The following is a 22,954-nucleotide window of genomic DNA, read 5'->3' on the forward strand; positions in this document are numbered from 1 at the left end:
ATCAGGGCATCTGTCACACAGAGCTGGACATAACCAGTGTCTCATTCACATTCACACACCAGTAGACATTTCCCCAAGCCTTGCTAGGGCGAAGAAAGCCCAGCTCAATCTTGCCTCATAGAAGAAAGACAGAAGACAGGAGTTTCAGTGAACTACAATGCACCTCAGTGTTTATTAACTCCAGATTAGTGTGATAGGCACAATGCTGCATCCACGGGATATCTCCCCACACTCTAAGCTTGTTCCTTATGTCTCTTCAGCAGCTCCCGCAGCTGCTCGATCTGGGCAGTCACGCTGCTCTTGGCGGTGCCGCCCATGGCCGTGTACTGCTCCACGCTGTTGACAATATTGAAGACCTGGGAGACATCGCTGCCAAACAGGGGGCTGGGAAGGCAAAGAGAAGAGGTGTGAGTGGAGAGCGCTGGGGCTGGTGGCTGCTTTATGTGCTCAGTGCCTGCAGGGAGGGTGAGGGAGCAGAGATGGAGCCTTTTTCCAAGGGGAAAGATCTGCTGCAGCCCTGCTTGTGCACTTGGAGTGCCTGGCAGCCGCTGCTGGTGGCAGACCAAGAGTCAGCTCTGAGGCAAGACTGATAAGTTTGGAGTGAAACTCCTGGGAGGGCTGGTGCCTCCAGGTCATGGTATGAGTTTCTTCCAGTCTCTCCCAGTAAGGGCTGCCCAGGCCCCACTGGAGTTGAGTGGGAGTGATGTTGTGCCCCATCAGTGTTTTCTGGCCCATCAGTAGCAGTGTTGATGTTCAGACCAGGAGGATTTGGGGAGCTGTCTGGCCCAGGCATTTTGGGGAAGGGCACCATAAGGAGGCCCATGCAAGGGAGGCTGATACGTGCGTGTTGAGTGGAGTCTTGGCAAAACAATAGTGCAACAAACCTGATGCTCTTCAGGTCATCCAGGCTGAGATTATTGAGGGTGATGCCTTTAGACTCGGCGAGTTGGACGGCTTTCCCAGAGGCAACATGGGCTTGTCTGAATGGCATCTGCAGCAAGAAGCAGAGGCTGCAGTCAGTGACCAGGTAACTGGGGTACAGCCTCAAAGGAAAAAATGGATGTGCTCCCTTTTTTGGTTGGCTTGTTTTCACTTAGGGTAATGCCATGTGAATCCAGGTTTGCTGACCCAGACTGATCATCACCTGGGGACAAAACAGAAGGCCTCATCTCAGGCCCTCGCTGAGCAGTATTCTGCATCCAAACAAATCATATCTCCATGTCTCCCTCTGATACTTACTCCTTTACGAACCAAGTATAGAGCCAGGTCAGTTGACAGCATCTCGGGGCTCAGAGCCTTCTCCATGTTCTCCTTGTTGATCTGCAGAAGAAGGGTAAGATGGAGACATTATTATCAGCTCTACCTTGGAGACGCATTAGCAGTCATGGTGAGGGGACTTAATCTGGAAGGGACATGGCTCTAAAAGGACTCTCTGACCTCCTGAGTAGCTGACAGTGGGGGCCATAATGAGCAGTATGGGTGATGAACTGAAGAGCCTTCATCTTAAAATGAGTCTAGAGCTCTTTTGCCTGTGTTACTCAAACAATGTGCCCCTCAGCTGTGTTCAAGAGGTGAAGTCTTACCTGGAGGGTAGAAATCACTCCAGTGGCAACCTGGAGCACAGCATTCAGGGTGTCCACAACATCAAAGACAGCCTCCTTGTCTTCCTGTGTTAGAAGAGGGATGGAAATGGCTGTAAGTCAACCTGATGCAGCTCAACAGCCAAAGCATTTCAGCCAGCAGAGCAGCCTGTCATCCCAGGGGCTCCTGCTCTGGGGTTTCAGCTGCAGCATGTTGTGCATCAGCCCCTTCCTCAGCACCCCCCACACAAGCAGGGTCTGCACAGGGAAAGGTAGTGGCAGGAGTGCTCAAGAGCAGAAGGTGGCTGTGTCTGCTCAGAGAGATGGTGTGAGAACTAACATCTGTTTTACCTGCAGATCCTTGTTGTAGGTGCTTGGAAGTCCTTTGAGCACCATGAGGATGGCAGCCAACTGCAGAGAGAAACAGGTGAGGCAGTTGGTTCCGGGGAGGGAAGCACATTGCCCCAGCAGAGGCTCAGAGCCTGGACTGGGCACATTGCTTTACTCAGAGGCAAGAAGAAGGGGGAGGATTCTTTAGCCCCAGCATGAGTAGTTTCCCCATCCCACTTCTTCGATTAGCAGGCTCACCCGTCCGAACACACGACCAGCTTTGCTGCGGATCAGCTCCAGGCTATCGGGATTCTTCTTCTGAGGCATCAGGCTGCTGCCAGTGCTGAAAGAAAGGCGTGTGGAGTGTAACAGTGAGCAATACTCAAGTTCCTACAGGTCATGCAGCATATTGGCCCAGCCCTCCAAACCCAACACATAGGTCCCACTTCCCCAGACACCTCTCTAGGGTGTAGAACAGTGCACTGAACTTCTCATGTTTCCCACATCAGAGCCTTTGTTTTTGCAGATTTGTCTGCAGCAAATCCACAGTCCCAGCTCCCAAAGGAGAAGCAAAGAGGAGCCTTCCTCCAGAGCCCCTCCAAAGAAGCCCTTCCTCAGAGAAGGAGGGCTGTGGTTGTGCTGCCATGAGAGACAGGAAATCTCCTGGATTGCAAACCCAGCTAATTAAGGAAGGACTGTGGCAGGCATTGCCAGCAGAGGAGGAAGTTCTGTCTGCCAGCAGTTTCTGGGGAGGAGTGTCTGGTGAATGCAAACTTGGTTGTGTTACCAGAATCAGAAGTACCCGGTCATTAGTGAGGAGTGTTCACCCTAAGGCTGCCTTTCTGCCAGCATTGTAATGCTATGTCAGCCTTGTGCAGCAGGGAGACCCCAACCACTGTCTCACTCTCTCTGGAGGGGATAGCTGAGGAGAATTACTCCCCAGAGACCAGAAACCTACCTGTAAGCATCAGAGAGGGTCAGAAAGCCAAACTCGCTGGTACTGTAGATGATGAGATCTTCAGCCATCTTGCTGAGGTGGATCATCAGCAGGGTGGCAACAGAGAGGAATTCCACTGCAGAGAGAGCAGGAAATCGGGAGGTGAAAAGGTGCTTTTTTGCTTGACAAGCCAGGGAGCCCTGACTGGAGTTGAAATACGAGCAAACAGATTTTCTGTATAATTACTTCCTAGTGAGGCATTTCAGTGCCCTTGTTAAAGGAGTTCAGCTGCAAAGGTCTCAGAAGCCTGCTGCTGAAACAGTGGTGGGAAGATGAGACTTACCCACAGAGTCTCTCTCGCTAACAGCGTCCATGCTGTTGAGGCTGATGGAGGCAAAGTCCAGCTCTGTAAGGAAGAGATGGACAGAGGAGATCAGGCTTTGCTGGTCTGGAGCTTGCATGGAACAACTGTCTCAGCGTGGAGGTGACTGTGAGCCCTTGAGTAGTCCCAGGAACACAAACATGCAGAGCGCAGTTTTGTTATTAGCACTAGGCAGCCAGTGTGCAGCAGGGTTGGCTCTGGTTATGCTCCAACCCTACAAGCATCTGCTGTCTCATGGTAGTAAAAAGCCTTCTGGCTTACCGAGTCACTAGGAGCTGCCTCCCACCTGTGTCATTGAGTATCAGAGCATAGTCTATTTTTTGTATTTATTACCTTCCATCCCTATGTTAAGGTGCTGCAATGCATCCAAAATAACATCAGGACAATGTATCAATGCTTCCCTACTCCCAGGTATGAGTAGTCCTGTGCCTCTCAGTCATAGGGAGATACTTACCACTACGCAAAAGCTCTCTATCAATTTCCAGTGGGTTGCCAGCCAGAGCACCACTGCCAGGGGAGAAAGAAACAGAAGTCATGCCTCATACCTTCACATGCCAACCAAAACTGAGCTCTAGCAGGCAGAGATGACACTTCTCTGAAGATTTCCCTCCCAAGTTCATTCTGGTGTCACACAATGTGGCCTGAGGCTCCAAACTCTGGACTAAACCAGAAGTTCTCTTCTGAAGAGGGAGCTTTGCTTGATGAAAACCTTGCAGTTCTTGATTTCAAGAAGGGAGAACAGTGTTTCTGTGGTGAGAGTCTTCTCTTTGGAAGACTCTCCTCTTTGGTGAGAGAAGCAGGGCTTGCGACCTCACAGCTCCGCAGCACATATGGTATACAAACCCTAGTGCTTCAGGGGGTGTAAAGATCTGCCTGTTAGCCACTTCACAGGACAAAGTGTGGCCCAAAGGATTACACAGAAAGTGAGCTTTACCTTCCCAAAGGCAAGACATTGATCCTCCTCTTCACTTCTCCCAGGCGTTCAGAATCACGGGTCAGAGCAACAGCGTGGCTGGGAAAGGATGTGAGAGGTAAAGCACCTGAAGTCAGAAAATGTCACACAACCCAAGAGGTAACTGTGGCCAAAAGACAGAGTGTACAGGGAGTTGGCCTTCACTCAGCGCTTAGGTCCTGGGTTGGTCAGAGCCACAAAGGATCACGAGGAGTTCCTGTTCCAGTCTGCAAGGTTAGCTCTGGTTTGTCACCCACCACTGTCCTCACAGGAGGCCCCAAGGTGGAGAAGGCTTCCTGCAGCCAAGTGTACAAGGTGCTTACCTGAGCAAGAACTGGCTCCATCTGATGGGCTGAGCTTTCTGCAGGTGAGTGTAGCCAGGGAGGATGACATCGATTTCTCTGTGTGTGAAAGGAGACAAAGAGGTGAGCAGCAGCTGTCAGGACAGAGGGCAGTGGCAGGTACACTGCAGGGTTTTGTGGCAAGGTGACAAACAGAACTTCTTTAGCTTGTGTTGTGCTGAATTTGGTCTATGTGTTCCTGTCACCTGCTACCCAAACATACTGGGTTTAGATCTCCCCATCCTGCAGTGTGGTGTGTCTGCCCTTGGCCTCCCTGGAAAACTGCCTGGTCCAGCAATCCATCTGTGGCAGGCAGAGGTTCCCCAGCCCACCACTGGCTGGGAGTGTGATGTGTGGGGAGAATTAGACAGGGGGTTAACACAGCTGATCTGGAAAAGGACTTACATGGCAGCACGTTCCACCAGGGTCTTAATGAGCTGCAGGAGGTGAGTGGAGATGACAGAGAGCGAATTCTTCATGAACAACTTCAAGTCGGTCACAACCTGCATGAGATTGGCCACAGTCAGTCAAAGCAGAATGTGACATTCTTAGTGACCAAGTGTTGTTCAGCAGAAAGCCTTGGCAGCATTATCCCCTCTTTGTTCTATGTGATGGGAAGGGACATGTTTCTCTTACCAGATACATCCCTGGTCACTGATTCATGAAAGCTGCTGTATCTTGCTTTTCATGAACAGAACCAAAGTCCACTCTTTACAGTGGACTTTTCAGGTACTGTCAACTTTAGATCAGATAATCCCCAACAGACACAAGTCTGTCATCATTAGAAGAACTGATCCTGAAAGATGCCTGATACTCAGCCAGTAAAGTCATGGTTTCTGTAGGCTTTCAAAGGGATTTCATTGCAAGTTTGTGGCCTTATACCACCTGGAAGCAAAGCTGCAGAGCCTGTAGCCCTGTGCAGATGAGTCACTGCAGCATCGCTGGTTTAATGCCCTAGGGAGTACATGCTGGAGAGAGTCAGAACATGCGAAAGATGGCATAAAGAAATTTGATTAAGGAACTGAGATGAGGGAGGGATAGAGAAGGAGGAAAAACAACCACTTCTGTACATACCTGATCATTCCTGCTTCTTCCAGTGTGCAGCTTTCCAGCTATGTCTCCAATCAGCTCCTGAGGACAAGAGGAGGATTTCTGTCAGTGTCTCTGTATTCTAAGGAGGAGACTCCATGTGAGCAGACCTGCTCCCTGCCTGGAAGGGACTCAGCTCTAGGATCCTGTAAGTAGCCATGGGATCTCTTCCGGGGAAGGGCAAGTTTGGGTTCTATGTTCGTACAGTGCCTCTTCCACAAAATGGGTCTTGGAGATACTTCATAGTGCGCTTGGGGTTTCAGTATCAAAAGGTCCGGAGGAATTTCACAGTGGGAAAGAGGCGCATGCACTTAACGTCAGGCAGATCTAGCTACAGAGGAACAGGAACAAGAGGTTAGGGGACCCAAACCTTTAGTCTGCGTTCGTTGGCAGTGTGGATATCCTCATCAGTTGGGGTCACCACAAAGACTCCTTTAGACCATTCCTCAGAGATCTACAAACATCAGCAGAAACACCAGTCAGCCACCACTGCTACCCTGCTGCCTGTCAGGGCTGTTAAGTGTCCCCAGCAAACAACAACTTCTGCCATCCCAATGGAAATCAAAGTGTTAAATCTCATGTGAGCTCTGGCACTCCTGTTCTTTCAGGCCAGCGCTGGCTGGTTGCTCTGTGCAGATATTCTATAGTGCGCTGGTGGGATCCATCTCTCTACCCGTGATGATCCTGCAGTGTTATGGCTATAGGATTTAAGCAATGCAACGGAAAAGTGAGATGAAATGACAGTGATTGCTTTAGCATTGTCCACAAAGGTTTTCCTATACAAATATTGTATAGAGTCACCATTGTTCATGGTGGGTGAGCAATAACAATGGATATTTTAAAACTGCTTAGCTGCTGATTTATCTTTACTCCTATACAATGCTATATGCATTGCCTCCTACTAACTCAGGCAGGCAGACTCAAAAGGATCCCAGCAGATCTGCCAGCAGAAAAGGAATATTGCTAATTCATACTGAAACAATTCCTGGTGAATGTTCAGTGTGAAGAGGATGAGAGGGCAGGTCACACTGAGCACAACTCACCAAGGCACCAGGGTCTAAACAATAGGACATGAGGACTTAAAATGGTGGTTTTTCGAACCGCAGATCAGGGAGACTACTACAGATGCTGTTAGATAAGAAGCCATTTGTTTCAGCATGCACAACAGTTTCTGAAGGAAATAAATACCTTTTCCAGGCCACTCAGGGTCTTCTCCAGCTCACTTTTAGATAGGATTCCAGCCTTCTCCAAGGCTTTGGCATAAGCCATGCTCCCCTGGATATCAACTTCAGCCAGTCTCTGATCATAGCTAATGGAAGCATTGAGAATCTCCATGACTGGATCTGTGTTTCCACTGAATCTTCCTCCCCAAAGTTTATCCCCCTGAGAGAGAGGAAGAAGTTTATTAAAGAGGCCTAATAACTTCAGTTATGGTCCTATGCATGTAACATCCAGTGATCTGTTTGATTGACAAAGAGTTGTAGGCCAGCACAAGTCACATTATGAAGTGCTTGGAGTTACCATCTGAAGCATCTCCAGAGTCCATGATGTGCTTGCAAGCTTTGGCATAAGGTGAGCATAAAACTGGTTAAGGTGCAGACTCCAAAAAGGAAGGTCTAGGTATGTTTCAGCATTAAGAATACTCAGAAAAATAATCCAACAAAAAGGTTTTAAAATATATAAAACCAAAAGTTGTTTTTCTACCCTAACCAAGATTCACAGAGTAACGACACACACTTGAATGTGTCATCTGTATAACGACTTCACTGGGTGATCCAAGACAGGTACACAATTCCAGTTATGCATCACAGTAGGGGTGTGTAAGCTTTTTTCACCAGTGATTCAGCAACTGAATGGATTCACTAGCTAAGAGCTGTGTATGTCACTTGATCAGAAGCTTTTTGCTTGTCTGGGTAAGACATCCACTGGAGCCCTAACTCTGGCAAACTCACACTGAAATGGATTTAAATTTTACTCATGCAGATACCTTACAACTTATCTAAGATTTCAGAAGCAACTCCCCAGTGCTAGCAGGCACAAAACAGAAATTGCAGGACATTTAAAAGAAGGGCCTAAATACAATTGCCATTGCAGAGTGGGTCATAATTACTGATCTACTTGTTTTTTTAAACAGCTCTGTCAAGTTTCCTCTCACACTGTGCACTGTAACTACCATGGACAGCAAGAAGCTGGTGGGACAGCTGTAGACTAATCCGTGCCAGACCTTTATCAGTCAGACACAGCACTGTTGAGTAACCTTGGAAATGTTTTCCCTAGTGACTGTCTCCACATCTTTGCCGATCCCTGCTGAAACAACATGCCTGAGAGGACAGCAGGAGAGAGCCTACGGAGGTAAGAGTGTCAGCACGTCTTTTTTGATATCTTTAAGGTAACTTTGTCAAAAAGCTGATGGAAGGCAGAGTGGGGAATCAGAATTGAAAAAGAAAAGTGTTACAGATCCTCAGTGTGCACCTGGTGCCCACAGGAGCATGGCATGGGGGATGCCAAATTAAAGGCCAGTGCCAGAAGCCAAGTGCTTGAATGGGGAACGGGTCTATCCAGGTATAACTTCAATATTGTGTGTTTCCATTAAAGTAAGAAAGTCAGCAGAAACATTGCAACACATACATACTTGCAATCAGTAGAATCAAAACTGAAAGATTAACTTCAACTCCAGGACTCTCCAGTACAGTGTGGCAGCTGATGGCCACTTGTCTGTAACCCAGAGCAGAGGAGGCCAGGGTTGTAGTGACCATTTGGAAGGCAGAAAGCATGACTCACTAAGATGATAGTCACGTCTCTCCTACCAACCACAGAAACTGAAAATACAGCTTTTGTACAGAGAAGTGTTTACACAAGCTGCTATAAAGCACCTCCCGCCTGAACGCAGGTTGTCAGGAATGAACCTCATCGCTCATTTGTCTCTCCCAGGTAGAGGGAAGAACCTGAAGGAAACGGCAGCAACTTGGATTTTAACTCGGTTGAGCTCATGTCTGTCAGAGCCCCCGCCGGAGAAGCAAAGTTCACTCTCACCTCGGCTGCCATTTCGGACGGCGTTCTGCTCGTGTGCGCAGCGATCCGGGCAACTGGTACAACCTGCGGAACAGCGAGAGGGGTCGGAACAGCGAGATGAGGCTCGGCTCAGCTCTGCCCGCGGGCCCGCTCCGCAGCGCGGTCCCAGCTGGTCCCTCCCGGTCCCGGCCCCTGGGCTCCGCTTTTACACACACGCCTGGCAACGGGGCTGGCGGCTCGTCCCGCCCCGACGGGGCGGGGTGTCCCCGGGGTCGGCCCCGCGCCGGTCCCCCCTCCCTTGGTCCCACCCCGCAGCACAGGGGAGTTCCTGGTTTGCGGGAGGGAATGTGCTACTACGGCATGTTTTTTTTCTTTCTTCGTGCACGGTCAGAGTCCTTCGAGGGGGTCCGCAATGTGCGTCCCAGTTTGCTTGTCCCCTTTTTGGTTTTTCTGCCCTTTAACCAGGCCTGTTGTCACAGGACCATAGCATAATTCAGGTAGGAAGGGACCTAGTCCAACCATATTTCCTATATGCTTCTCTGTCCTACTATTCACTCCCTTGTGTGCCGCAGTGTAGGGCATCGTGTGATTGTGTGATTAGGATGTGCTGCTTTCTGTAGCAGAGAGGACACGAGCAGAGTGACACGACCGGCATCAGCCTGGCTGTAGCTACTCAGCCTTAATGAGCAAGTACCTTTTGCAGCTGGGTTTCCAGGGTGCTGCTTCTAGTACCAGTCCAGAACAAGGCTCAAACTCTGTATCTGGATTCACAGCCAACTATTAATTCACTGTTTCACAAAAATTTCCTCTTACGATCATTTTTTTTCCTGGGGTGATGTCCCTGTTCCCTTTCAGACTTCCAGATGAACAGAGCATCACGCTGTCTACACTACTCTGTGAACCATTTTGTCGCCAAGTTCCTTCCTCTTCTGAAGTCCCTCATTTTTGATGTTTCTCTTGCCATGTGTATCTTTTATGAATGTCTTTGTCCTTATTCTGGTCTTTCACAGGAGGTTGCTACGGATTTGGCAAAATAGTAAGGACTAGATTTACATCCACAGTGAATCATATACAAGGAGAGGCTTTACATCATGGTGTTTGTGGTACAGGCTTGAGATTGACTACATGGAATGTACACAGAGCATGCAAAGATTGTACATCCATTTGAAGAAACTACAGGAATTGCCAAAAGGGAAAAGGGAGGGTGCCCAAGGCACTGCAGCCAGGGGGGTTAGAAGGCACCACACTGGTCCTGGCACCTCCCCCTCAGGGACCATTTGTGACCCACAGGGCTAGAAAAGGGAAAATGGGATTTCTGTGGCACTTCGAGAGCTCCCCTGTATCTGTTTTGCTATTTGTGTTTTGTATAATTAACCCTTTGTTTGTGTGATAAATGACAGCTTTCATTTCTAAATATTACCACTATTTAAACAGTTACATGCTTATACTTAACAGTGAAAGCTCCAGTCTCTATTCCATTAGTTCCAGGCCTCTTTCTATTTTTTTTTTCCACTTCTCTCTATGTGCATCTCTCTGTAACCTAAGGAAAATAAATGGTTGAAGAATTAAGTTAGTTTGTGTTGCCCCCGGCAAAGAGGAGTCCAGTCTAGATGGCCACATTTGGATATTGCTGCCTCAAATTCATGCGTGGTGCCTGCAGGGGACGTTAGAGTTGTGCAGTGCATCTGTTCTCACAACACTGTTGTGGTGGCAGAGAAATTTTATTAGCTCAGCTTCTTCAATAGAGAACCAGGGGATAAAAAGACTGGGCACAGCAATTTGTTTAGGAGACAAAATATTCAGCAGGATTGTTCCAGAGTGTAAAATCGGTTTAGAGGTCTTTTCCTTTGGGGAACCCAGTGAAGAGTTCACTACTTTTTGCAATGTTTCATAAACCCTTCTGTAGGTTTGTAACCTGCTTGGGTCTTGGATCAGAGTTATGTAGCTATCTGCTGAGAGTTTCAGCAGCTCATGATCTATGAGAATTCTTGGCTTACGTCCCTTCTTGTGGTCTGTAATGGGGAAGGGATTTAAGACCAAGTCTAGAGTAGTGTCCAAGCCACTGATCGTTCTGCCGATACAGATCTTCCTGTGGTAAGGGACAGTGCTTTAAAAACCCAAATCACAATGAGTTACAATGGGGTGATGGTGAGCGCCTGAAGATACTGTGGACCACGTGTTCCTAGAATGTCTCTGGAGCTTCAGAGACCTCCACAGGTCCCTCCCAGTCTGAATTATTTCACAATATTAAGAAAAGGTTAGATGGGTGGGAAGTACCAGTGATCATGAACTACTCATTTAAGTAGGAAACCGAGATGTGATAATCTGCTAAACCCTCCCTTTTGCTTTCAGTTTGGCAGGGCCCTGTGGTACTCAGCACTGGCCAACAGGAACAACACCATATATGTGCTGCTGGGAGTGAGAGAAAATCTGTTTGGCTGAGGCTTCCAAAGGTATGGAGCAGGAGCTGGAGTATACAAGTAGGGAAAAAGAGAGGAACAGGACAGAATGAGAAAGCTTATGGGACTGGAAAAAAAAAAACCTGTGAGGTGGAGATGAGGAAACATCCCTTCTTCAGGCTCTACTGGTGATGAGTTGGTGTCCACTCCCTCTCTCGCTCCTTACTTCTATCAGCTAAACGTACAGAAATTATTTTGTGGCTGCAGCTAACTTATCTGTAGAGTGAGCCACAAGTGCCCAAATGGAAACACAGCAGGAAGTAACACAGTGAACACAAAGGAGGTTTATGGAGCGGTGATTGAAATGAGCTGTTCTTTAAATGCCAGAATAGATCAGGTTTATGGCCAGAATAAGGGAGATGGAGGCTGGAGAGCAAGTGTTGAAGAAAGGGATGTTCTGTTGCTGGTTCTGCCGCATGTTTAAAGCACAAATGCTGCAAAGGTAGGATGAAAGCACTTTGTGTCTCCTGAGGGACTTCATTAATGGCAGGGGATAAAGCTCATGGCAGTTTGTACTGTCTGTGCTACAGCCCTTAACCTAAGCGTGGTGAGGCAATTCTTGCATTACTGTCATTACCTACGTTTGTTACAGACTCTTGCAGTACTGAGTCAATAACGTGTTCCCGTGTCAGCATGGAGGGCAGGGTGCTGAGCAAGGCACCAGCTTTGAAGTGCTGTGACAGAAAAGAAATTGTCCATGACAAAACTAGTGCTACTGTGCTGTAGGTGTCAGGTTCAAGATGGTTTAGTGTTTAGTGAAAATTGCCCCACCTTCCCTGTAAAAAACTATTCTTCCTCTACCTTTTGAATCAAGTAGCAGGCATATTCCATCCAGAAATCACTGTGGAACAATAGTGGGGAATAATGTTTCAAGTGGTTGTTTAATCAAATGTTTTCATCCTCTGAAAGAGCCAAGGTTGCTGCATTCTCATTCCCCAAGTAAGGCTCTTCCTGGTCTTTGTTCTGATTAATTTTTGTAATGACAAGATTTCTAAGAGGCAGCCAGCCATGCCCATCTCTGTACAAGCATTGTGCTCCAACTGGCTTGGCCTGGGTCACACAGAGGAAAACACTTGGCCTGGGACTGTGCAGCCCCTGTGATTTGATGTAAACCAGAGCCAAGGTTGGTTTTGTGATGGGCTGGAATGGCCTGTGGGTTGACCTGCTGGCAAAGTCCTGCCTAAGGCTATACAAGTTGTGGTGCCAGGTGGTGAGGAGGCTTCTTTTGGCCACTTAATCCCCCCTGCCAGAAGGTAGGGAGGCAGGCAAGCATACTCCTGAGTGCAGTGATAGCTGAAGTTGTGGCATAAATTGCAGATGCACTACCAGGAACAACCCATAACCCAGCTCCGCTGCAAGAAAGGGGAGAACCCCCTTTCTTTCACATACCAGTGAACATTTCCCCAAGCCTCGCTAGGGCCAGGGAAGCCAAGCTCAATCTTGCCTCATAGAAGAAAGACACAAGACAAGATTTTCAGTGAACTACAATGCAACCCAGTGTTTATTAACTCCAGATTAGTGTGATAGGCACAATGCTGCATCCACGGGATATCTCCCCACACTCTAAGCTTGTTCCTTGTGTCTCTTCAGCAGCTCCCGCAGCTGCTCGATCTGGGCAGTCACGCTGCTCTTGGCGGTGCCGCCCATGGCCGTGTACTGCTCCACGCTGTTGACAACATTGAAGACCTGGGAGACATCGCTGCCAAACAGGGGGCTGGGGAGGCAAAGAGAAGAGGTGTGAGTGGAGAGCGCTGGGGCTGGTGGCTGCTTTATGTGCTCAGTGCCTGCAGGGAGGGTGAGGGAGCAGAGATGGAGCCTTTTTCCAAGGGGAAAGATCTGCTGCAGCCCTGCTTGTGCACTTGGAGTGCCTGGCAGCCGCTGCTGGTGGCAGACCAAGAGTCAGCTCTGAGGCAAGACTGATAAGTTTGGAGTGAAACTGGTGCCTCCAGGTCATGGTATGAGTTTCTTCCAGTCTCTCCCAGTAGGGGCTGCCCAGGTCCCACTGGAGTTGAATGGGAGTGATGTTGTGCCCCATCAGTGTTTTCTGGCCCATCAGTAGCAGTGTTGATGTTCAGACCAAGAGGATTTGGGGAGCTGTCTGGCCAAGGCATTTTGGGGAAGGGCACCATAAGGAGGCCCATACAAGGGAAGCTGATATGCACATGTTCAGGGGAGTCTTGGCAAAACAATAGTGCAACAAACCTGATGCTCTTCAGGTCATCCAGGCTGAGATTATTGAGGGTGATGCCTTTAGACTCGGCGAGGTGGACGGCCTTCCCAGAGGCAACGTGGGCTTGTCTGAATGGCATCTGCAGTGAGAAGCAGAGGCTGCAGTCAGTGACCAGGTAACTGGGGTACAGCCTCAAAGGAAAAAATGGATGTGCTCCCTTATTTGGTTGGCTTGTTTTCACTTAGGGCAATGCAGTCTAAATTTGAGTTTCTGGAGAGTGAAGAATGGATGCATTAGGTGGTAAAACTCCACCTGTAAATTACAATCAAGTCCACCTGGCAGCAATTCCATTATTTTGGATACATGTAAAGAATAGGTTTCCAGCTTTCGAGTTTGTTGACCCAAACTGCTCATCACCTGGGGACAGAATAGAAGGCCTCATCTAAGGCCCTCACTGAGCAGTGTTCTGTATCAAAAGAGATTACAACTGCACATCTTCCTCTGATACTTACTCCTTTATGAACTAAGTAGAGAGCCAGGTCAGACGACAGGATCTCGGGGCTCAGTGCCTTCTCCATGTTCTCCTTGTTGATCTGCAGGAGGAGAGTCAGAGGGAAACATTATCATCAGCTCCTCCTTGGGAATGTGTGTTTACCTGTGTTATTCACAGAATGTCCCTCCCAACCATATTCAGTAATAAGTGGCTGAGGCCTTACCTGGAGGGTAGAAATCACTCCAGTGGCAACCTGGAGCACAGCATTCAGGGTGTCCACAACATCAAAGACAGCCTCCTTGTCTTCCTGTGTTAGAAGAGAGATGGAAATGGCTGTAAGTCAACCTGATGCAGCTCAACAGCCAAAGCATTTCAGCCAGCAGAGCAGCCTGTCATCCCAGGGGCTCCTGCTCTGGGGTTTCAGCTGCAGCATGTTGTGCATCAGCCCCTTCCTCAGCACCCCCCCCACAAGCAGGGTCTGCACAGGGAAGGGCAGTGGCAGGAGTGTTCAAGAGCAGAAGGTGGCTGTGTCTGCTCAAGAGATGGTGTGAGAACTAACATCTGTTTTACCTGCAGATCCTTGTTGTAGGTGCTTGGAAGTCCTTTGAGCACCATGAGGATGGCAGCCAACTGCAGAGAGAAACAGGTGAGGCAGTTGGTTCCGGGGAGGGAAGCACATTGCCCCAGCAGAGGCTCAGAGCCTGGACTGGGCACATTGCTTTACTCAGAGGCAAGAAGAAGGGGGAGGATTCTTCAGCCCCAGTATGAGTAGTTTCCCCATCCCACTTCTTTGTTTAGCAGGCTCACCCGTCCAAACACACGACCAGCTTTGCTGCGGATCAGTTCGAGGCTATCGGGATTCTTCTTCTGAGGCATCACACTGCTGCCAGTGCTGAAAGAAAGGCGTGTGGAGTGTAATGGTGAGCAATACTCCAGCCCCTATAGACACAGGCTAAGACAGGTATTGGGTCGTACCGACCCAGCCCTCCAAACCCAACACACAGGTCCACTTTCCCCAAACACCTTTATTAGGGTGTAGGAAAGCAGTATGCAGTGACCTGAGTGCTCTGAATTTCTCATTATTCCCACATCAGGGCCTTTGTTTTTGCAGTCTTGTCTGGAGCTACCACACCGTCCCACCTCCCAAAGAAGCAGCAAAAAGGAGGCTTCCCTCAGAGCCCATCCAGACTTGGGATCAGCAGGACAGCCTTAGCGTTACTGGGACCTCAGAGAAGGAGGGCCGTGGTTGTGCTGCCATGAGAGACAGGAAATCTCCTGGATTGCAAACCCAGCTAATTAAGGAAGGACTGTGGCAGGCATTGCCAGCAGAGGAGGAAGTTCTGTCTGCCAGCAGTTTCTGGGGAGGAGTGTCTGGTGAATGCAAACTTGGTTGTGTTACCAGAATCAGAAGCACCTGGTCATTAGTGAGGAGTGTTCACCCTAAGGCTGCCTTTCTGCCAGCATTGTAATGCTATGTCAGCCTTGTGCAGCAGGGAGACCCCAACCACTGTCTCACTCTCTCTGGAGGGGATAGCTGAGGAGAATTACTCCCCAGAGACCAGAAACCTACCAGTAAGTGTCAGAGAGAGTCAGAAAGCCAAACTCGCTGGTACTGTAGATGATGAGATCTTCAGCCATCTTGCTGAGGTGGATCATCAGCAGGGTGGCAACAGAGAGGAATTCCACTGCAGAGAGAGCAGGAAATCAGGAGGTGAAAAGGTGCTTTTTTGCTTGACAAGCCAGGGAGCCCTGACTGGAGTTGAAATATGAGCAAACAGATTTTCTGTATAATTACTTCCTAGTGAGGCATTTCAGTGCCCTTGTTAAAGGAGTTCAGCTGCAAAGGTCTCAGAAGCCTGCTGCTGAAACAGTGGTGGGAAGATGAGACTTACCCACAGAGTCTCTCTCGCTAACAGCGTCCATGCTGTTGAGGCTGATGGAGGCGAAGTCCAGCTCTGTAAGGAAGAGATGGACAGAGGAGATCAGACTTGGGATTGCCTGTCTCATTGCAGTAAAAACCCTTAAGAAAGAAAGGCCTTGGCTCCAGAACAGTGCTTTATGGTGCCATTGGGAGCCATGAATCAGTGCTTCCCTCCTAGATACTACAAGTATTCTTGTGCTGCTCAGTCATAGGGAGACACTTACCGCTTCGCAGAAGCTCTCTATCAATTTCCAGTGGGTTTCCAGCCAGAGCACCACTGCCACGGGAGAAAGAAACAGAAGTCATGCCTCACACCTTGCACACCCCAACCAAAACTGAGCTCTAGGAAGCAGGGAAGGCATCTCTGAAGACTTTATAGAGCAAAGCAAAGCTCAGTTATTCCCCAGCCAGTAGAACTTACCTTCCCAAAGGCAAGACGTTGATCCTCTTCTTTATCTCTCCCAGGCGCTCAGAATCACGGGTCAGAGCAACAGCGTGGCTGGGAAAAGACATGAGAGATGAAGCACCTGAAGTCAGAACATGTCACTTCCCTTCCTAAGCAATGTGCTGCCATGCCTGGAGCCTGGGATCCCTTCTCAAACAGAAGAGGCTTGAAATGGAGCCCAGGCACTCAGTCCCTTTGAAGTAGAACAGTTGCAGCCATACAAGTGTCTCCATGTTACCCCATTAGCTGAGGTGTAACTGTGGCCAAAGGTTGGAGCATACAATCTCTACTGCCCACTCAGTGCTTGGGTCCTGGGTTTGTCAGAGCCACACAGGAACAGTTTGCAAGATGAGCCCTCGTTTGTCATCCCCCCTGCTGTCCCCTCAGAGGATAATGTGCTTTTAGGCTCCAGTTCAGCAGGCCCCAAGGTGGAGAAGGCTTCCTGCAGCCAAGTGTACAAGGTGCTTACCTGAGCAAGAACTGGCTCCATCTGATGGGCTGAGCTTTCTGCAGGTGGGTGTAGCCAGGGAGGATGACATCGATTTCTCTGTGTGTGAAAGGAGACAAAGAGGTGAGCAGCAGCTGTCAGGACAGAGGGCAGTGGCAGGTACACTGCAGGGTTTTGTGGCAAGGTGACAAACAGAACTTCTTTAGCTTGTGTTGTGCTGAATTTGGTCTATGTGTTCCTGTTACCTGCTACCCAAGCATACTGGGTTTAGATCTCCCCATCCTGCAGTGTGGTGTGTCTGCCCTTGGCCTCCCTGGGAAACTGCCTGGTCCAGCAATCCATCTGTGGCAGGCAGAGGTTCCCCAGCCCACCACTGGCTGGGAGTGTGATGTGTGGGGAGAGTTAGACAGGGGGTTAACACAGCTGAGCTTTTCTCATGCATAGCAACTGGAATCATGTTCAAGTTTCGAACTTCTTCAGATGGATTTGATGCCTTGTAGTGTCCTTTGTGGACCTCCCACCTCAATTCCTTTGCCAGGATACACTGGGGGAAGAGGACGGTCTCTTGTCACGTGAACTGTGGTGAATTAGGGTCTGTTGTCTTTCCCTGTGTTATGACACTGCCTGTCTGCAGCTTCCTCCACAGAAGACCCTACTGCTGTCCTGGTTGGTGTCAAAGAGCAAGCCTAGGAGGCTCCTGCCCCTGCAAGACCAAGGTGCTGGGTCTGGAAAAGGACTTACATGGCAGCGCGTTCCACCAGGGTCTTAATGAGCTGCAGGAGGTGAGTGGAGATGACAGAGAGCGAATTCTTCATGAACAACTTCAAGTCGGTCACAACCTGCATGAGATTGGCCACAGTCAGTCAAAGCAGAATGTGATATTCTTGGTGACTGGCCATTTTTACTGTAAAGTAAACCCCTCCTTGTTCTATGTGATGAGAAGATGCATCTTCCTCTCAAAATCTGATCGTTTTGATGTGGTAATGTCACTGTATCTCATTCTCCTTGAAAAGAGCCAAAGGCCTATCTGGTCCGAGGTCTCCTGAAGTGAGGTGGGAGGGGGAATACAAAGGAAAACATTCTGTACATACCTGATCATTCCTGCTTCTTCCAGTGTGCAGCTTTCCAGCTATGTCTCCAATCAGCTCCTGAGGACAAGAGGAGGATTTCTGTCAGTGTCTCTGTATTCTAAGGAGGAGACTCCATGTGAGCAGACCTGCTCCCTGCCTGGAAGGGACTCAGCTCTAGGATCCTGTAAGTAGCCATGGGATCTCTTCCGGGGAAGGGCAAGTTTGGGTTCTATGTTCGTACAGTGCCTCTTCCACAAAATGGGTCTTGGAGATACTTCATAGTGCGCTTGGGGTTTCAGTATCAAAAGGTCCGGAGGAATTTCACAGTGGGAAAGAGGCGCATGCACTTAACGTCAGGCAGATCTAGCTACAGAGGAACAGGAACAAGAGGTTAGGGGACCCAAACCTTTAGTCTGCGTTCGTTGGCAGTGTGGATATCCTCATCAGTTGGGCTCACCACAAAGACTCCTTTAGACCATTCCTCAGAGATCTACAAACATCAGCAGAAACACCAGTCAGCCACCACTGTTACCCTGCTGCCTGTCAGGGCTGTTAAGTGTCCCCAGCAAACAGCTTCTGCCATCCCAATGGAAATCAAAGTGTTAAATCTCATGCGAGCTCTGGTATTCCTGTTCTTTCAGGCCAGCGCTGGCTGGTTGCTCTGTGCAGATATTTTATAGTGCGCTGGTGGGATCCATCTCTCTACCCGTGATGATCCTGCAGTGTTATGGCTATAGGAGGATTTAAGCAATGTAATGAAAAAGTGAGCTGAAATGTCAGTGATTGCTTTAGCATTGTCCACAAAGGTTTTCCTATACAAATATTGTATAGAGTCACCATTGTCCATGATGGGTGAGCAACAACAATGGATATTTTAAAACTGCTTAGCTGCTGACTTCTCTTTGACCCTATACAGCACTATGTATGCATTGCCTCCTACTAACTCAGGCAGGCAGACTCAAAAGGATCCCAGCAGATCTGCCAGCAGAAAAGGAATATTGCTAATTCATACTGAAACAACTCCTGGTGAATGTTCAGTGTGAAGAGGATGAGAGGGCAGGTCACACTGAGCACACCCCACTGAGGCACCGGGGCTGCCACAATGAGCATTGACCATGTGCTTCAGGCTCTCACTGGGGCTGTCAGCTGGTTCACATCCTGCTCTTGGGCTTTAGTGCCTTTAGCAGGATGGAATTTTAGCATCAGTTCCCTGCCCAGAATCCTTCCAAGTGTACAGAGGGCGACTCGGGGAGGGTACTACAGATGCTGTCAGAGAAGTAGCCATGCATCCAGCATACATGACAGATATGAAGAAATAAATACCTTTTCCAGGCCACTCAGGGTCTTCTCCAGCTCACTTTTAGATAGGATCCCAGCCTTCTCCAAGGCTTTGGCATAAGCCATGCTCCCCTGGATATCAACTTCAGCCAGTCTCTGATCAATGGTAATGGAAGCGCTGAGCATCTCCATGACTGGATCTGTGCTTCCGACAAATCTTCCTCCCAACATTTTATCTCCCTGCAGGCAATGAGTCAAAAGTCTTACAGATACATCCCCTAAAAATCAGTTGATGTCCATTCCACTCCCTATTCAAGTAAAACTGAGGACGTACTCAGGAACATTTTTTCAGTGCTGTACCACTGAGCAGAAAAGCCCCAGACTTTGAGACCTTTGGCAAGTAGTTGTAGAGCTGGAAAACATGGCACTGTCACTAGAACTTAGCCCTTGAGGTGTCAGGTCTTGCTAAGGAATCCTCCAAGATATTTTACCTCTGCAGGACTCTGGACGGAGTATGTCCTGTTCTTACAAATGATTATCAGGGCATATGGTGCAGGACCAGCATACATCTTTCTTTTAAGGCAGCTGCCAATCACTGACCCTTTGATAGTCTCTTGGCAGGGAGAAAATGAGTCAGGGGTATAGTGAAAGCTGGTGTCTACTGTTACTTGAAATAATATTTACAAAACCCCACTCATTTAGGGAGACTATAAGAAAATATTCAGTTAACAAAGAGCTGTGAGCCAGCAAAAGTCACATCCTCAAACACTCCTGTAACTGTGAAACGTTTGAAGTGTCTCTAGAGTCCATGATGTTCTTGCAAGCTTTGGCATAAAGTTAGCGTAAACCAGGTTAAACTGCAGACTCCAGGCAGGTCTGGCTACCTTTCCGTATCACAAATGTTCCGATAAAATTAAAAGGGAAGAGCTACCATGGACAGCGGGCGGAGCGGGGCTGGCAGTGGTGGCCCCAAGTGACACTTTCCCCAGCGACTGTCTGAACCAGTGTGCCTGGGGGGAGAGAGCCTGCAGCGGGTAGACGCAGGCACGGGGTGCTGGAGATCTCTTATTTGAAGCAGGTTGGTCAGTAGGAGCTGTGGCAGGGGAAATCGTAGTTGAAAAAGCCCAGTTTTGCAGTTCCATGCTGGGAAAACCGTCCCCTGGGGTGAGTGGGAGAGGGCACGGGGTGTGAAAAGCCAGCGCTGGGAGCTAAGCGCTTGGATGGGGAAGAGGCATTTTAAATAGATCTTCACTACCATGGGTTTTCACCAGAATGAGAGGTGGGTTGTCAAAACTATTGCAGCAAATATGTTTTCAGTCCCCTTCTCCATTTAAACCCCAGGAAAACAAATCAAGTAGAGAGAAGCACCCAAATGAGCATGGGAGGTTGCCGTGCTGGGGTTATCACACAGCTCAGCTTGCGTCTGCCAGAGCACCCCAAGACCACCCCGCCAGAGAAGCAAAGTTCACCCTCACCTCGGCTGCCATTTCAGACGACGTTTTGCTCGTTTGTGCAGCGATCGTGGCAACTGGTACAACCTGTGGAACAGCGAGAGGTGAGGCTCAGCTCTGCCACTGGTCCCGGGTCTGGCTGCAGGTCGCGGTCCCCGCTGCCCGCTTGGTCCCTCTGGGCCCGCAGCCCCGCTCACCTGCTCCGCAGCGCAATCCCGGCTGGTTGCTCCTACTCTCTGGCTCCGCTGTCCCGCTTTTACATGCCTTGGAGGGGGGCTGGCGGCTCGTCCCGCCCCAGCGGGGCGGGGTGTCCCCAGGGTCAGCCCCACTCTGGTCCCCCCCTTCAGCCCCCTTCACCATTCCCACCCCTCTCCTGCCTCTGGCCCCTGCTTGCCCAGCGCACGATTAGCAAGTCGGCGAGAGAAGTTTGGAGCCAGGGTTGCTGCAAGGAGAGAAGTTGGGAGAGATGCTCTTATGTTGCTTGTTGGAGAAGTTATTCCTTCTGCAGTGCCCTGGGATCTTCTGTGTGTTTTCCCTGACAGGTCAGCTCCTTTTCTGGGAATATCCTTGTACTGAAAGACACATCACTCTGTGTCATGCCCCTCTAATAAGTAATCATTGGTATAAGCGCACTTGGTATGATGCCCTGCCCTCATTGTCACCCCAGCAAACACACAATAAAATAGATGGGCACTAGTTACCCTTTCCAATTTGTGTGGATAAGACTTTCCACCCCACTTGTAAGGATGCTGCAGCTTTGGGGCTTCCCAAATTGACTCTTGCCAAGAGGCTCCTGTGAGCCTCAGGTTGTGGCCATGGGGTGTGCAGCCTTGGCAAATAGCTTGTATCTTAAACTCATCAAACCTTAAGTATCAAGGAAGTAAAGAACCGATTTAAAATACAGGAGAGCTTTGGGAGCAGCAACTTGCAAAGTGACAGCTCAGCACCAATTTCTCATTAAATCCTCAGACACAGGGCACTTTTCTGCAGCCTCTCTACAGAAAGCAGAATCTGTGCTGGTCAGCCTGCGTGTGCTACTACAGTATCATATTTTTCCATCTGCATGGTCCAAACCTTTCACAGAGCTCAGGAAACATATTCCAATTCTCTCATCCACATTTTGTTGTGTTTTTTCTTCCCTTTGACTGTTTTTTCCTTTCCTGCTGTTTTTCTCCCAGTTCTGCAACTTATCTCCTTTTCCTTTTCACACTAGGATATTTCCACTGGGAAACAGTGCTTGATTATTTTGTGATCAAGTTCCTTTCTACTTTGAAATCCCTCCTTTTTACCACTTTTTCTTGTCCTCTTCACCCTTCAGGAGTGGCTTTGTCCTTACTCTGAGCTTTGACGGGAGATTGCTGATGTGTTGGGAAAATAGTAAGCGCTGAATTTATAACCAGAGTGAATCTATGTCAATAAGATCTTATTAATCTTATTAATCTATGTCTGATACTACATGTGGCAGGAGCGCGTGCTTTCACATGGGATCTGTCAGCAGTATCACTGTGTGTTTACCAAACTTCATAGGGATTAGTTTGCTTGTAGTACGCTGAGTAACTCCTGTCCCAGTTTGTAACTAGGAGATTATTAATTCTCTCTCACATTTTTAGATGAAACAGGCAATAACGATCATTTCTGTATAATAAGCAATGCAGACTGTAGAGTAATATTTTTATAATAAAAACGGAAGTGGAACTGTAAATCCAAGCAGAAGTCGTCAATGTAAAAATGAACATTGAAGAAATAGGATTTCTTAAAGACACTTAGAGCTGGAGACTTGAAATTTTGGAGGTGAAAACAGTGAAATAGCATTGCAAAATATGGTCTTATTTTCCCTTCTGGTGCAGCGCATGGCACGTTGTTCATACATTAATATTCCCAGCTACACCCTTCCAAGCTGATGTACAATGAGGTAGCACTAGAGAGTAAATTCTCCATTTTGCAGCATGGAGAGGTTTAATTAACATTTTTATGTCCTCAAAGATTTTAACTTTATTTGTACTTGCTTTTGTAATCAGTCACAGCCTTACTATTTATTTTGGAGAGCATTTGTTTTTTGGAAGAGCGCGATACTCGGGGAGTGTAACTCTGAAGCAGTGCTTTCTAGAAATACACTTTTCATAATAGGACTTGTTTTCATAACTGAGTCCAGTGAAGAAAAAGGATGGAACAAACTGCTACAGTGCACCTTCTTTAAAAACTTTTCTAACTGTCATTTTGGTTTAGAAAAAGGCAAAAAAGCTCTGTGGGCTGAAATCACCAGTCAAACGCACTGTCAGCTAGACTGGTGTGAAGCAGTGCTGACATTTTTTGTTAAAAAGAAACCCCAACAACTCTGTTTAATGAATTTTGAATGTAAAAGAAAAAAAGACACTATAGGGTGATCAGCGAAATGCTGAATACAGTAAACATCTTTCATGACAAAGAATACAAATACCCCGCAGATCTGCTTTCAATAGCAATTACTAGGCCCCCTGCTTTCAATAGTTAATACCGAGGCCCCTCTCTCACCAAGCCTTAGCGGTAACAATCACAAGCCAATGCTTAAAATGTTGACATGCTAAGCACATTTAGAAAAACCTATGTCTGCATTCCC

The 22,954-nt window shown here is 48.4% G+C and overlaps 1 protein-coding gene and 2 long non-coding RNA genes across 4 annotated transcripts; 2 read left to right on the forward strand and 1 right to left on the reverse strand.

Moving 5' to 3' along the window:
• Window positions 1-151: 151 nt before the first annotated feature.
• On the reverse strand, window positions 152-20,401 carry ASL (argininosuccinate lyase; the record flags this gene model as incomplete). 2 transcript variants are annotated; one of them, XM_082068807.1, is made up of 16 exons in its annotated part: window positions 8,645-8,777; window positions 6,800-6,994; window positions 5,982-6,065; window positions 5,597-5,653; window positions 4,928-5,025; window positions 4,505-4,582; window positions 4,164-4,241; window positions 3,684-3,736; window positions 3,191-3,253; window positions 2,869-2,983; window positions 2,169-2,253; window positions 1,932-1,991; window positions 1,584-1,667; window positions 1,240-1,320; window positions 885-991; window positions 152-384 (listed from the first exon to the last, which is right to left on the reverse strand). In XM_082068807.1, exons 1-16 carry the CDS (start codon window positions 8,654-8,656, stop codon window positions 234-236), a joined length of 1,401 nt encoding a protein of 466 aa, XP_081924933.1. In that variant the 5' UTR covers window positions 8,657-8,777. The 2 variants fall into 2 exon arrangements, with proteins under 2 accessions (XP_081924933.1, XP_081924934.1); XM_082068808.1 differs by lacking the exons at window positions 152-384; window positions 885-991; window positions 1,240-1,320; ... (11 more) ...; window positions 6,800-6,994; window positions 8,645-8,777 and adding exons at window positions 12,646-12,796; window positions 13,285-13,391; window positions 13,765-13,845; ... (11 more) ...; window positions 18,953-19,147; window positions 20,383-20,401.
• Window positions 5,642-11,039, forward strand: LOC309447828. The gene is made up of 4 exons (XR_014185671.1): window positions 5,642-5,759; window positions 7,746-7,963; window positions 8,543-9,120; window positions 10,976-11,039. It is a non-coding gene; the product is annotated as an uncharacterized lncRNA (long non-coding RNA).
• On the forward strand, window positions 16,527-18,020 carry LOC309447829. The gene is made up of 3 exons (XR_014185672.1): window positions 16,527-16,624; window positions 17,194-17,341; window positions 17,674-18,020. It is a non-coding gene; the product is annotated as an uncharacterized lncRNA (long non-coding RNA).
• Window positions 20,402-22,954: the final 2,553 nt, after the last annotated feature.

Source organism: Streptopelia decaocto (assembly GCF_964273445.1).
Source record: "Streptopelia decaocto genome assembly, chromosome: 18".
In the NCBI taxonomy this organism is placed as follows: Eukaryota; Metazoa; Chordata; class Aves; order Columbiformes; family Columbidae; genus Streptopelia; species Streptopelia decaocto.